At 46.3% G+C, this 15,415-nt stretch overlaps 1 protein-coding gene across 1 annotated transcript; it reads left to right on the top strand.

The window, feature by feature from the left end:
- Nucleotides 1-11,228: 11,228 nt before the first annotated feature.
- On the top strand, nucleotides 11,229-14,023 carry LOC120846331 (DNA damage-regulated autophagy modulator protein 1). The gene is made up of 4 exons (XM_040218065.1): nucleotides 11,229-11,419; nucleotides 12,191-12,258; nucleotides 12,382-12,560; nucleotides 13,778-14,023. Exons 1-4 carry the CDS (start codon nucleotides 11,229-11,231, stop codon nucleotides 14,021-14,023), a joined length of 684 nt encoding a protein of 227 aa, XP_040073999.1.
- Nucleotides 14,024-15,415: the final 1,392 nt, after the last annotated feature.

Below are 15,415 nucleotides of genomic sequence, written 5' to 3'. Positions count from 1 at the left end.
CAGTTCTTGCAGTATGGGGTGCATTGGTGGTTCCCGTCAATTTCAGTGTCGGGTGGAAATTCCTTGCTGCATTTCTGGCAGCACTTGAGGTGGTTCTTCTGCGGGCAGACCTCGGATTTGTGTCCGATGCTCAAGCACGTGCCGCATATTAGGCTTCGAGGCCTATAGGGGTACACGCGTGTAACTACCCAGTTTATGGTGACGTATTTTGGGGGGTAGAGTCCTTCGAAGGTAAGTAGAGCGGTATTGCTGTTGCCGATGGTATGGGCGGATATGAGTTTTCTTCCGTTGCATCCGATGTTCTCGAGTAGCCGCTCGTTCGACCATCCCTGAACACCATGTACTACACCGCGGGCATGGTCCCTGTTCATGGCCAAGTAGGTGCGGGTCGCGTGGTCTCTGCCTTGTATAGGGAGCGATTCAATCAGTAGAATCTTGTCCCGGGCACTCGGTTTGTATGTGTCCACGGCGATCAAGTTTTGTTGATTTCTGACATTGATGTAGGTTTCTCCGCGCTTGGCTGTGGTGAGCTTAGCGGTCGTGATAACGGCTAAGCCGAGTTTGGTCTGGGGTACTTGACGGAGGTCAATTCCGGTCTGTGGTTTGATTATAACGGTCTCGTATTGATTTAATCGTTTCTGGGCTGATGGGGCGCTCTTCCAGGGCGTGGTGTCGCGTAAATCAGCCATGGTGGGGAGGCGACTGCTCCACGGGGCTTGGGAGTGCTCGTTTGCAAAGTGAGCCATGACGGCAGAAAAACGTTGGTCGGGGTGAATTCAAGGGGTTCCGATCGGCGAGTGTCGTCGATGGAGCCTGAGTTGGAGGGCTTCTGGGTGCCTAGCGGCGAGCTACGCTGGCGAACTCGGCGCGCAACGCGCGCCGCGCCAGCGAGGGCCTGTGCTTCAATGTAGTCTTAGCGGCGGACTGCGTGGCCTGGGCGGAAAGTGTTCGAATAATCAAGGAGACTCACTTCTTTCGCCGAAATTTCGACGGCGGTCTTGCGGGTGGTGTGCCGGTAAGTTCTTCAGTGTGAATTCAGGGTAGATTCGGTCTTTAGACCAGAAATTCAAGGAATTCTCGCGGAGCTCGAAGTGGGGAAACCTCACTTCGAGATCACTTCGTCGTCTTCCACTTATTAAAGAGTTTGAGTCGATCGTACGCTGAGGAAAGCGGGCCCAGTGGGCGCGTGCTCAATCCATGCGTCGAGGCGACGGCACAAGCTCCCGCTAGCAAAACGAAGCACAAGCATATGGCCTACTGAAATTTTTGCTTTTAAGGCCGGTTCTCACAAGGCAGCGAAGCGCTGATGTAGCGCTGCTCACGTGTCGTCAACTACTTATCATCTGCCATGAGCTAAAGTTTTGACGGTGCGATACAAAGCTGATGAACGCTTCCGTCACCACGCGCTCAGCGTGAGGTCATCGCTATGCTTTAGCGGTCCGCTGCATGTGTGAACAGGCCTTTTTAGGGAGTATTTGTAGATCGTTCACAAAGGCCCGCTACCGCTACGGACACGCGCTTCTGAGCATGCCTCAAACTGGCAGCCCGAGCTCGCGCTACACACAGCGTTACCTGAAAATAATACCTACTAAAACTCTCAAATTTGAAGTCAATTCAGGCAGCACCGCTTGTTTACGTTGCGTTATGTAACGGAAGCTTACGTCTGCTTACGTCCAGAGTCACCGGGACATCCGTTCTTTGCATGAACCCTGAGAAACAGCTCAAGGAGCAACCTTGCACGCGACATTCGAGCTATGGGTGTTCCGCGACTTATACCGTAACCCAAGAAAACGTAAGCAAACACTCCTGTGTGATTGGGCCTTTTTAAGCTGCTTGCGTCTGGATTCGTTTTTTGGCGCTTCTATCGGTGACTGTCCCACTCTCATTGGCGTTTACGCTTCTTGCTCTATGATTGACTGCGAGGTGATAATTAGATGCAAGAAATTCGCCCAGTGATACGATCTGAGAAAATTGCGCTATAAACACAATGAGAACAAGCCGAAATGGTTGTTGATATGGGTTGTTCCAAAGAAAATTCGACATCTTCGAGTCGCGAACACGTGGCTTTCGATATCCAAAGTGCTGATTCATAGCAGTGGTTCATGATGTGTGTAAAGAACAGGCCGGAAGCCTGATGTAAAAATGTGCCCAGAAGCCGCTTCACAAACAGTCTGTTAATAAATTTCTGGATCATGGCGAAATCTGAGCCAATGGTAAGATTACGGTCTGCTAGTGTATGTTCCGGGTAGCGAACATCGACAATAGAAGACTCCTTCGATATCGGTAACTCTCGTATGCCTGGTGGGAAAGAAATCTAAGACATTAGAAGGCGACAGGATATGTTAGGTACATAATTTTGGCAGTTGTCATTTTGTTTCTTGTTTCGCCGACTAATGGCCGTAACCAAACATACGACGCGGCGTATTGCTCACATATCAAGCGTCGTGTTGCCACATTCTAGAGCTTGTACTGCGCGCGCTACAGTTTCTACAATGCTAACCAATCTCCATCTTTCTAATTGGTGTTCTTTCTTCTTTTAAACGCACCGCATTTAGGGAAGCAGTTCTTGGTGCGCTCGTGTTCACACTTGGGATGTAGCCTCGATGACGTCATGATGTCAGGCGACACCATGATGCCACGTCACACCGTGACGTCATGTCAACCCATGACGTCACGCTACAGAGTGACGTCATGTGACATATTTATGTCACGTTACGTGGTTACGTGACATTTGGACGTCATGTAACACCGTGACGTAAAATGACATCATGATGTCACGGGAGAACTATATTCGCAATGCATTTACAGCGCCTTTGCAATATACTGATTTTAAGCTTTTTTAAAAGCTCATTCTTAATTAGTGCATTAGGATTCAGGCAAGAAATCACTCACTTACAAAAGAGCCCTTATGAAACAAAAGTTTCCATTTGACCGCCTCCCCGAGGTGTGCCCTTCGCTGCTTCTTTCGCCCGATGTATCGAAAAGTACCCCAATGTGCTTTCCCCAGGTCGTAACAAAAGCTATTAAAACGTTCGTATATGCCCAACACCCCGTGGAGGAACATAAACGCAAAAAACGTCATATCGGTAGAGTACCTGATGCAACGCCGTTATTTCCTACAGGGCATGAATCACGCTTTGAGGCCGAGTCATCAAAATTCACCCCATATATTTTGTAATGACAGGCGCTACAAGGAAGATAAAGGTCCCATTTAATTTGGGCTATACCCGGCTTTTCGCTTTTGTCTGTGCTCATCTTTATTTCAAACGGAGGGCGGATCACCGGCACGCGCTCCTGGCGCAATTACCTCATTATTTATCGTCAAGGACAGGCGAGCTTTAGCTGCTGCCCTCGCCCAAACTGACCGTGGCCATAAAAGAATATATGGGAAACTGACGACTTAATTGGTTTCCCACTAAAGAAGGGCGCGAAAGTTCAATCGAGGCTTTCCCTGTGTCATGTTACGAAAAAGAAAACGTTGCCGACATCGCTACGCCAATTGGGGCTGAAAAAGAATAGCATTTTTTCACCGTCTGGTACAGCGCATAAGATTTTTTTAGGGGCGAAGCTCCTTAGGGGCTAGGCATGTTCGTATGTCCGTCCGATGTCCGGCGTCGGATGCTCGTGCTCACGAGCACGTGAGCACGTGCTCTCGTGCTCGTGTAGGGCAAAAAAAAAAACTCATCTCCACGTGGTGAATGATGTTGATTGGGGCGAAGCTCTGGTGCTGCTTGTCTGCGTAGACGGTGAGCCGCAGCATGCCGAGCCTTTCGTTCGTTTTCATCCATGTCAGAAAGAGAATGTGTGGCATGGAACGTGGTAATATACGCATTTGAGCATTTGACGCAGCGTGACATGGATGAAAACGAACGAAAGGCTCGGCATGCTGCGGCTCAGCGTCTACGCAGACAAGCACCACCAGAGCTTCGCGCCAATCAACATCATTCACCACGTGGAGATGCGATTTTTAATTTTTTTTTTTCTTAACTGCTTAGGAATTGTCGTGAAAATTGTAGAAATATTTGGTACGAACGTTCCTGGAGCCTTATATCATATTTAAAAGCGATTCGCACAGTATTCGGATCTAACTGCCTCCTTCCCGCGTAATAGGGCCTCCCGCGACTAAGACACGATGCCCCTTCACGAAGTCTGTTCTATGTAGGCAATATTAAAGTCGGTATATACCAAAAGCGTGCCGTCTGCTTTATTGGTTACATACCAAGGCCACGGAAGAGGAATGCGTAGTTATTGCTCAGTAATGCTATTGTATTTAAAGGAGCAGGGAAAACGTCAAATCTGACTACGAATAAAACGGAAACCTATTACCCTAAAAGAACTACATCGAGAACATACTTTATAAGGATATGCCGAAATCAAATCTGTTACAAAAAACCGGCACCAATCAAAAAGCTTCAATAAATATGTTCGCGTTCGAAGTTGAAAAAGTGAAGGCATTAAGTGTTGTGCAATTCCTCCAAGACCTGCCTTTCTGAAACAAATGCACACGCTGGAGTTCGGCTTCAAAATAAATAAATAAGTTTTCGAGGCTTCGTCGTGCCTGGAAACTATAGATTAAGGTTATGCAAGTTTGGTGGGGCTTCCGCGATCATAAGGAAACAGTCACGCGACCTTAACATATATCATCAAGTACCCCTAGTGTTGTTCTCAAAGTCGGAGATTTCGAAAGCTTAGGAAGGACAGTTGAGATTTGTGAATGTTTGAAATTCCGAGTTTCTTTTAGTTTGTGCAACAGTTGCGGATTAAAACTTGTAAATATAAAACCTGCTTCCGTAGCAGGTGCCAGAGTGATAGCCTTAGCGACATGCGTATGCTTGCAACCTTGGGCAAACTACATAAACTGTATAGTCGTGGGGAGATTAATAAATTGAACTCCTCATTATTTTAACTATTGTCTAATAAATGTGACAGTTTTAGTTGCGTAACACGACTATATAGCTTGGAACGATCGTTCAGTGAAAGTAGTTGTGCTAGCATATGCATGCTAGGGACTAAACTGAAGACGTATGCAGGCTACCGCCAGTCAGACGTGGAAAGTACTCACGGAAAATAATGAAATTATTTGAGATGAATTACTTTTCTAAAAAAAATTTAATCACTCGATTAGTATGATTTAGTAGTAATCACAGCCGTAATCTGGTTACTTTCGAAAGTACTGAAATGGCTTGTCAACGTTACGTTCTTGCATCCCCTTTCGGATGGCGCCGTTTGTTTGTAAATGTTTCCTACCAAAGAATTCTCAAACAACATTTCTCACAAGAGACTGGTTTACCCAAATTCATGGATTCAGAAATGTAAGTAATTTAGTGTTTGGTAATTCTAATTCTGTCATACAGCGTATGAAAAAAAAAAAAAAGAAACGTTTTCAAACAGCAGAAAAACTGTGTTGTTTTGAAAATTTAGACTAATCGGAGGAGGAAGAGTTCTCTGTAAATAACAGCCAATTTCTTTTAGTTTCGAGTAATCACGTAATCTAATTGAATACATTTTTAGCAAGATTAATTGTATTCGAGATCAGTTAATGTTTTATCAATGTGTACAAGAATGCCCCCAGGAAACCCTAACCTAAAAAAATCAATGCTTGGCTTTTTTTTCTCGGGGGGGGGGGGGGGGGGGGGGGGGAGGGGGGAGGGGAGTGGGTAGATTTTTAGGATGAAATTGTGACCGACATCTTGCATACGTGCTTGACAAATACTCACTGATCGCTTAAAAGACACAGGGTTTACTATGTTCTGGTTTCTGTCTTGGTGATTCGGGCTTCAATGTTCTTATCGGCCCATGCTGTAATTTCATTGGCTCCGGAACAATAATAGTATCTTGTTCGGGACTTATCACGCCCAGCGTTTCTTCGGCTGTCAGTGTCTGCACATATCGATAAGGTTAATTATTTTAAAACCTACGTTTTGAAGCATAGGTGGCAAAAGCCACCCCAGGGTCAATCAGGCGCACATTAAAGTATGACAGGGTTTACATTGGTTCACCTTGTAAATTACAGCGGACGACGCCACGCAACTTGATGCATGGACCTGGTCTAGACATAATTTTAAATTTCTAGAAGTGTTTCGCGCATGCGCGCGCTATTTTCCGCCAAACGATTCATTGGCCTTCGTTTCTTTGCCATAGGCGATCGCGGGTACAGTTATGTTTTTGCTGTTCGAGTCGTGTGAATTTTGATAATACACTCTGGTGACGTTTCAAGATGAGAATTAGTATATTGCGGCTCGTGGTGCAGTTATTGACAGGGTACGGAAACCAAGGTGTGGCTTATTGTGATCATGCTTCTTGCTCTGTGACTCCTTTTTTTTTTTTGGTGTTCTTATTGGCTATAGTGACGCTGCCTGATTGGTGTTGGAGTAATATTAAGATTCTTGAGACTCACCATTCCCTGTGTTTCGGAAGTTTATTGAGTGCCTATTAGCGCCGAGATTTTTCTGTGGCACGCTCTTACGGTTTCCTTTCGTGGCGTCACGAACAGGATTTGCCTTGTCGTGATTGGCAGGGTGGCATCTGCCTCGCCGTGATTGGCAGGATTAGCCTCGCTGTGGACCGTTGATTGGGCTGGCATTACGTAATAAAGGGAGGTATGGTTTGGCCAATCGCGAACTTCGACCACAGCGATGCTTTTGGTCGCACACGTAGCTAATACGGGTTTTACAATGACCGGTGTTGTGGGACCGAACTAGAACATACGCATTATTGAGCGGCGGTCCTGGTTTCACAAGTTTGGAGTTGCGGTCAGGATGTTTTTACCTTAGAACGTACATAGAGGCAGTGATCGCAGCTCTACATCCCTCTACAACTCAGGAAGCCCCGTCAGTTTACGTCTACTTCGTTCTTTTTCAACGTGAATAACTCGAAGGCCAGACAAATACCCGAAGAAGACGAGATTGGATCGAGGTCTCTTTCTGTTTTGTGCTTGTCCTTTTATGTCATTTGCGTCATTTATGTGAATTTTGCTAATTGCTAACTAGATAATGCACCTTAATAGTACACTACTTTATTTTCTTCCCCGCAAAAAAAAAAAGAAATTCAGATGAGGAAAACGTTTCTTTAATCCAGCCAGGACAACTATTGGGGAGCCCTGCATAAAATATACGAGGCTCCAAGCTGATTCTACGAGCCTTCCTAAGCAACTTTATGCCATCAACTATGCAAAAAAATAAAACTGAAAACTATCCTTTGGTCAGCTAATTACATGTCGTGCCTCTCAAAGTTTAGAAGAACGGACAATCGCGCCCATGCACCTCTGACAAGAACGACCGCGAAAACTGCTTTGGCAGCCCGTTTTCCTCGTACAAGAACAACCTGGTCGTTGCTGCGACAACAACCCTCTGGAATGCAGACGAAGGTGAAGCTGTATTTCTCTTTTTACTTTCTCCCCTTCCCAAAAGACCAACTCGATTTACTGCGACGCACTAACTTCGTGGAAATCTCGACACACAGCCCTCCTTTCTACCGGCGCCAAAAAAAAAAAAAAGCGGGGAAGAAAGTGGAGTTGGATAAACACACTCAGCTGGAAAAATAAATATACAAGAACAGACGACGAAACTGAAGAAAGCACGATGCGCGTGCTAGATGGGTTTATTTTTTTTTTCTTCTCATTTCTGGTTCTTGTTCTAGCGTGAAGCACGGTCTGGTGCCGTGCCGCACATTCTGGAAGCTAAAGTGACCTTCGCTTTGCTTCCCTAGCGCTGTCCCCGTGGCGGCGACGGTCCCATGCCTACTGTTGACTGTCGTTATGTTGACAGGAAGCCTTCAGTTGGTAAGCAGCACGTCCCGCGTTTAGCTCGCGGTTGAAAGATCGCAGTCCACCATGCGCGGGCTCATACTTCATTTGACAGTCGTGCAGTTGGTACACAGTCATTCAAATATAGTGTGATAGGGACCTCTGAATTTGAACCTTTAAAGGTCCTGAGCAATGACAGCCCTCATCGCGTGGCGATTGAGGAAGACAGTGCTACTTCCAAAACTATCGGTGGTATTCATTGCGCGCCATATTTGAAGGCGGTGCTCACAGCACATGTTTAGAAATAGCCGTCACATCTATTTTGTAACTACTATCTTGCTGGTGTAATTAACGTGGCGGAAGCCTTAGGGAAATACGTCGTAATTCTGTGCTCAGCAGCAGCGGTACAGTGAACAAGAATATAGGGGATCCAGTTCTCCTAGTTCACTGTAGCAGCTGAGTCAATTATGGCCGCCAATGAATACGGTCTATAGGCCAATGCGAAGTTTAGCGTCTGCGCATGCGCCCTGCTGATAGCAGCGCCACCGCGGCGGAGTGACGTCAGCGCCGCATGTTGGTATATAGAGAAACGTTCGTACCGGCAACAAGATGTTTTGGTGGCGCCCCCTTACGGTTCATATCCCTGATCTCACGACCAGTATTGCAAGTAGCGAGCGGCAAGTTCTATGGTGCATGAAACGCGCGGTGGAAGATTATTCATCACGTTCTCTTAATCAACACCATCAGAGTTGTGAGTCTAATATCTTAGTTACACTAGCGTTCCTGCCATTAAGCCAACAGCAGTTCACTAAATCACGATCGGCAGGCGCTGCACGGCGGGCGCCAACTTCAGCTAACTAATAGGGGTTCGCCTCAATAGAGCGAAAGATGCACTCTAAAAAAAGTCTGTGCGTCTACTTTCCCGCACAACACTCGGAGAACCAATCAGCGCAACTTACGGAGGCAGCTTAGCGAATGACGATGCCGAAACATATGTTTAGACGAAAAAACGCCGTCTGAGTTGTGACATTAAGCAATGCAAGCGTGACGTTTTGCATTGCTTAATGTCACAACTCAGTCTGCGCTTTTTGGTCTAAACATATGTTTCGGCATCGTCATTCGCTAAGCTGCCTCCGTAAGTTGCGCTGATTGGTTCTCCGAGTGTTGTGCGTGAAAGTAGACGCACAGATTTTTTTAGAGTGTGGCGACACCTGCCGCATCGCCGTCCATGGCCAGCGCCAGCGAAGCACTTACTATTGCGGAAGAATAGGGGAAGTATCCAAAAAGTATCGGTGCAGAAACTATTGTCGGAAGAGGTATGATTAAGGAGCCAGAGCTGACGCTAGAACGATCAAGGCATGTCGAGTAAGCCAAAGCACGGCGGCGAGAGCGTCCAGTGTGATGTCGGTGCCGATAAAACTTTTGTTATATATCTCTTGCTTGAATTCGCGTGAAATGTTCGGAATATAATTTCTTAACTCTAAAACAAAAGAAGTAATCGCATTTTGTTTTAAACGTTTACAATGAACGAAAAGTGTGGATACAATTCATTTGCATCACTTCTAAAAAGGTACACCAACATAAATTTTTGTTTCGTTTCGCTTTCAACTGTGTTGCGTGATGGGCATCTCATCTGGGCTTGTTAGGCCAATGTACCGTGTAACACCGGACAACTTAGTTGAGCTCATTGACAGTTGGGAGGTGCCAACAGTGGTTCACTTAGTGACAGTTGAGAGCGCTAGTGTAACTAGGGTATTACACTGCTCTTATTTCCGGCAATGAGAGCAGATATGATCATACCAATGACGTCTCAGTGAGCGTTTGACCAATCGTGAGTGACTGATCAAAGCGACACTTTTGGTAGCGCACGACGCTAATAGGGGGCGAGGTTATCTACTGCCTGCCATGGCTAAGTCCGTGGCTGCTGTGCGCGAGCTGACGGTCAGCTTCCATAGAGTGCTTTGCCACGTGCATTGCGCGTCATCAAGCTTGCCGGTCTTAGCAGCCCGTAAGTTAGAGCTCGTTCTGAGTATGCGGTGTGAACTGGAATATACGATCCGCTGAATTCCCCAATACAAATGATAAACATCCCGCTTGATCGTTATTGTATATACGTTTTTACCTGTGCATCTTCTGATGTGTCTGCTGTACGCACTGGTGATCAACGTTGACTCCGTCGCTGCTGTGTGCAATCTTACCATGAGCTTCCACGACGCCTCCAAGACTGTAATTCTTCTCGGGGGATAAGTGAACACCGAGCTCAATTATGGCGCCAAATAGATACCACCCATTTCGCCTTCGTTCAATGTTTTCTAGAAACGTTAAAAAAAGTATCATGCCCGGTGCCATTTTTCACCTTTCGTGGGTACGGCAAGGCTTTACTTACTTTTCGAAGCGACGAGCATGTGCATGTGCAGATACAGCAGGCTGGGCCGCAGATTTACAAGAATAAAGATGTTGTATCCGGCAAGCAAGTCTTCCAAAATCCGCGTTTAGCGCATCGGAGCGCAAGAAGGGGCACGTCGATCAAAGGGCAACATAAATATTCCGCAGGGAACGCGGTATGACGAGCCAGCAAGCGCGCGCTGTTATTGGTTGATGCCCAGTTTAGTGTATGCGTGTGTGTGTGTTGGGTGTGAAAGCAGGTGGGCGCGTTTGGCGGGTGAACAAGCGCACAAGGTGCACTAGGTGTGGTAGAACTTGAAGGCCGTTAGACCTTTTTACAATCGCTGTGTGACTTTTGAAAGCGCTCTGGTCTCTATGCCCCAAAGCAGAGTGTGTGTGTCGAAGGAAAGCTTTGACTAGTGGGATGTCAAGTAATGAAGGGTTGTGTGACTGACGGACGACAGCTGAAGCTCTGCTTTGGAAGCAAGAGAAGCCTTGCCGATCCAAAGCTCCCGGCTGTAGAAAGAGTCTGCTATTCGCGGTAGCAGAAGACGGTTGAAGTCAATGGTTTAAAGAGATTAAAAACAAGATTTTGTCTTCAACGTGAACGTTCGACAGAAATCTGACTGGTTGAAGGGGAAAATGATTAAAAAAGGACATCAAACTGTCATCATTAGGATGCCAACGTCTTGAGGCCTGCTGAATGGCGTACCAACTTTTTTTTGAGTGGGCGGAGGGGGGGGGGGGGCGGGGGGGGAGGGGGAAACCAGCACCCCCCCCCCCCCCCCCCCCCCCCCCCAGGGCCGGAGGCCGGGGGACAACACACGCCTTGCCCCCCCACCCCCCCACTCTGAGAACGGGAGGGGGAAGGGCAAGTGCCCCCCTTGCCCTTCCGGTTGGTACGCCTATGGGCCTGCTCGATCTCTTCTTTAAGGTAATGGTGGCCATAGTAACCCTTAAAGATGTAACCGAGTAGGTCTTGAAACGTTGGGTGCCTAATTGAAATTCGGTTGGAAGTCTTTTTTTTTCATTTATATTTTACCTACATAATATTTATGTTTATTTTCTTGGAAATAATGTATATTGCAAAGATCTCAAAATGCGTCCCACACCCTGTCAGCCTCAAGAAGCGGCCTTTACGAACCCGCCCAAACACAAGACGTCGCAGAAATTCACGGCCGTCGGCTCGCTCGTCTACATGACTAGCGTCACAGCGGTGGGCAGCCTCGCAATTTCGCACATCTGGGCCGTCTCCAACGCGGACGTCCAACCTTTCTTACCTTACATAAGGTAAGAGTGAGAAACGCTCACTTCAACAACCGTGTACATTTTCTTTTTGTTCTTTTTTTTTAATTCACAAAAGTGTTCCCAGAGACAATTCAAACAATCGCCTTAAAGTCGGGAGGTAGGAAGCTTTTGCAGGTGACATGACATCACCGGAGGTCAAGCCACGAGTCTGGAGGGACCCGCCCCCAGCGATGACCAAAACCGCAGCTGTTTTTGGTCACCCTGGATAGTTGGGCTCTCATATGTCTTGTACAAATAAAAATTTTGGCGATCACAGCTACCCTGTCAGTCTCGCTTTAAGCTAGCGCTTACTATAGGGTAAATCCAACTTCGCAATCGGGTCCAAGCCGAACTCACTGACTGGACAAGATGTTCAACCGAACGCTCACTGCGCATTTGTGCCCAATTAGTGTATTCACTTGATCTCGCAGTGCGTGTACTTTGATTATTCTTGGTGGTGTTGCCACAGCCCAGTGAATCTGTACATTATTCCCTGAACGAGGAGCATTACAAAGGTGAATAAGGCCATCGAGATACTTGCGTCCCTCAATGTAAGCCGCCCTAGTGATCACTATATCACTAATTAACGTACCGGACGTGCGGCGTTATCACTAACGTACTGAATTTAACGCATTGAAGATTTCATTACCTTGATAGCTAGTGGTTGGACGTGTAGTCACTCAAAAACAACAAATTATTCTAAGGCTGAATTTCAAACTACATGAGTGTTGGTGTTTATATCTTTTTTTAATATTATATTCTACTTCTTTACAGTGATTCTGGTGGCGATCCTCCTCAAAGCGCATTGTTCGGGTTTGGGGTGATAACAACAGCCATTGCCTGTGAGTTTTTTTTAAATTCAGAACACCCAAATCACTGTCTTCCTTCAATACAGCGAAAGGGGACTCACGAAGAGAGAAGAGCTCCCTTTCTCCCCTTAACTGTCGCCGCGTCTCGTCTCGCAGTGATGATCATCTTCTCACTGCGCTACATTACCGTAAAGGACATCACCAAAGGGACGAAGGATGCCTCGCTCATTCCCTTGTTTAACTACCTCACCTTCGTAGCGGGTCTAGGCGTGTTCCTGGGTCTGGTCATGGTTGTCACTAACGCCACTGGACATCTCCGTCGGGATGGCACATGGGTGAGATCTATGTCTCTCGAGAAAGACGCCGTGCTTAGAGGCATACGAAACAAGTACCTAAACATATACAGGGTGTCACAAAAGAAAATTTACACGGTCTTTTTACCGCAAAAATAAACAAAGCATCGCCGAACGCTCATTCTCCGCCCAAAGGTAGCGCTAGAGGTCACAACCAGATGCCAAAGTTTCAGCCCGATCCGATAACTTAATCAAAAGTTATAAGTGATTTCTTGAAAAGTTCAACAGGAAAATGGCGGCCGACGGAGTTTTCAAACAAATGGGGCTCTATGGCACCAGAAACTGAAAACGGGCAAAAATGGGCTCTATTTTCCCATGGAAATTTTCAGAAAATCACTTATAACCTTTGATTCAGTTATCGGACGGGGCTGAAACTTTGGCATCTGGTTGTGACCTCTAGCTCTACCTTTGGGCGGAGAATGAGCGTTCGGTGATGCCTAGTTCATTTTTGCGGTAAAAAAGACCGTGCAAATTTTCTTTTGCGACACCCTCTACATATTTGTCAGATCTGCCTGGTTAGGAAAAGACTGACAAATACCCTATTAACACTGCCACACTCAACCGGACTTAACTGTGAGTGAGTTCCTACGTAATTGAGCTTAAGGATAGGCGAGAGTAACTGGATAATAATTGGCAATAACTGCTAACAATGGTCTAGCGAAACTGTGGTTTAGAGGGCCCGTCAAACACCCTTAACCGCAGTTAAGTGTTACTTAAGTCATACTAAACTGCGGTTAATGCTGTTCGTGTATTACCCTCTGGCTACACGGGTGCTCTTAACCGCAGTTAAGTGCGTCTGAGGCTAGACTTAAATGTGTTTAAGGGTTCCCGACGAGCATCCTGAACCGGAGTTACGCTTAAACATGGATAACAGCTACTTCCCTTGTTAAACGGGAACCCTTAACCGTAGCTAAGACTCACATAAGTGCCACTTGACTGCAATTAAGGGTGCCCACATAACCAAGGCATAAGATTAGAAACTATAACCAAAGATTTAATAGGAACAAAATTGCCGAAGTTTCACTCACTTTGGCACGGGTCACGGTTCGCGGATGACCAGGGGACCATGTTGGTCTTGAAAAGTCGGGAATTTGGTTTTTGTTAAGACGCTGGTTAAAGTTGCCATTCTTAGTCAAATCTTGCATCGTTTTGCATGTCACGATGATTCCGCTAAACCGCTAACACGTTTGGCCTTTCAGCTTCAGCCTATCATGTTGCCGCACTTGCTGGGTGCCTCGGTATTTTTCGTCTCCGGGTTCAGCTACCTGCTGGGCAACTCCGTGCTCACCTGGGTTCTGCTTCCGAGGTTTCACAACGTCTGGGTCGCTTACGCACGAATTGTCATCACTCTCGTGAACCTTATCTCGTGCATCCTCAGTATCCTTGGTTTCGCCAGTTCTAACGCTTTGCCAGTTTTTCCTTCTTCTTATGCAAAACTTTACTAAAACAACCTAGAATAATCGAAGACTGTGCAAAGCCTCCTCTACTCTCACGCAAAGTCGTCGCACCCAAATGGCGCCAACTCAGAAATTGGGCCCTAGCCCGACGTCAGGCATCTTTCGACGAATTAGCTCGACACGATGCCCAGCCGAACGATGCCGCAGAACTCGTGTCCTGTCCGTGTTTGTGCTCGATCTTACTGCGATGACGTCTGAAACCTAGTGCACGGATTTTGATTACTCTAGGTGGGGTTGCTTAACACGCTTCTAAGCGGTTAACGGGGGAAAATTCTATGCTACTAAGTTTTGACTACTCGCGTACAGAACTCCACCTCTTGCTTGTGTAAATTTTGTAACTCCACATCTTGCTTGTGTAAATTATGTTTCTGCGCGAATAGTGTGCAACATTCATATCTCCGATAATCGCTAGCCTTTTATTGTACCTTTTTAAAATCTAAGTTTTGCTTATACAATTAACTTTTGTCTGTCGTTTAAAATTATACGAAAGAGATTCTGTCGGTAGGTCGTACGCAGATCTGTCTGACCAAACATAAATTTACTTTAACACGGAAGATCTAGAGATGGTCCAAGTTGCAACGATGTCTTTAATGATGACTCGCATATTTTAATCTCTTGACAACATATTCTTCAGCCGTAGTCAAGTACCCGAATGACTTGATGTCGATGAAGCCCCATCCCTATCATCCGAGACAGGTACGCCAGCTGTTCTTATTTCAATGCGAATGGTGTGCGTCCTAGTTTCGATTCCACTATATCTAAGGCAATCAAAGATCGAGTTTTCCTGTTCTGCAGCATATCTTTTGCACTTCAAGATTAAGATTGGAAGCTGTTCAAGCACCTAAACAGCCTACTAGGTCAAAAAAATTAAATGTAAAACAGACGCCAAAACGTTTCACAACTTTGACACAGTTATTGTCGGCCTTCGCGCGACCTAAAGCGTCCCTGTTGTTGGCGTTCCCCGACTGGCCAAACGCCCACTGTCACGTGAATAATTAAGCTTTTATTGACAGTAATGACGGTAATCTCCGATGGTCAAGTTTGACAGCGTTGATTTACGAATGTGATGACTCCAAGATTTCACCGCACTTTTTGCATACACCCGCGACCTTAGTGTTCGCACCTGAGAATAAGTAGCCGGAATCACAGCTTCTGACGTCACGGCGAGGCAAACTCTGGTCGTGCTGTCACAGAGGTAAACTATTAGGGGGCGCCAACAAAACGTCTGTGCGCTAAGACTGGGGTTAAACTGTTTACTCTAAACTTTTCAATGCTAACGTAGCTTTTTCACTGCTCACACGATGTCAAAGCTACTACAACAGACGTAAATGAAAGTCACGAGTTTTGCAGCAATGTGGGGCTTCAGTATGGCAGAAGCTA

The sequence above is a fragment of the Ixodes scapularis genome, unplaced genomic scaffold (assembly GCF_016920785.2).
Source record: "Ixodes scapularis isolate PalLabHiFi unplaced genomic scaffold, ASM1692078v2 PGA_scaffold7__128_contigs__length_106722199, whole genome shotgun sequence".
NCBI lineage: Eukaryota > Metazoa > Arthropoda > Arachnida > Ixodida > Ixodidae > Ixodes > Ixodes scapularis.
This window is presented reverse-complemented; position numbering and strand designations above follow the sequence as displayed.

Coding starts and splice junctions, on each gene's coding strand:
- LOC120846331 (XM_040218065.1), top strand. CDS start 11,229: ATGCGTCCCACACCCTGTCAGCCTCAAGAAGCGGCCTTTACGAACCCG. Junction 11,420..12,190: donor CCTTTCTTACCTTACATAAG/GTAAGAGTGAGA, acceptor ACTTCTTTACAG/TGATTCTGGTGGCGATCCTC. Junction 12,259..12,381: donor GATAACAACAGCCATTGCCT/GTGAGTTTTTTT, acceptor CTCGTCTCGCAG/TGATGATCATCTTCTCACTG.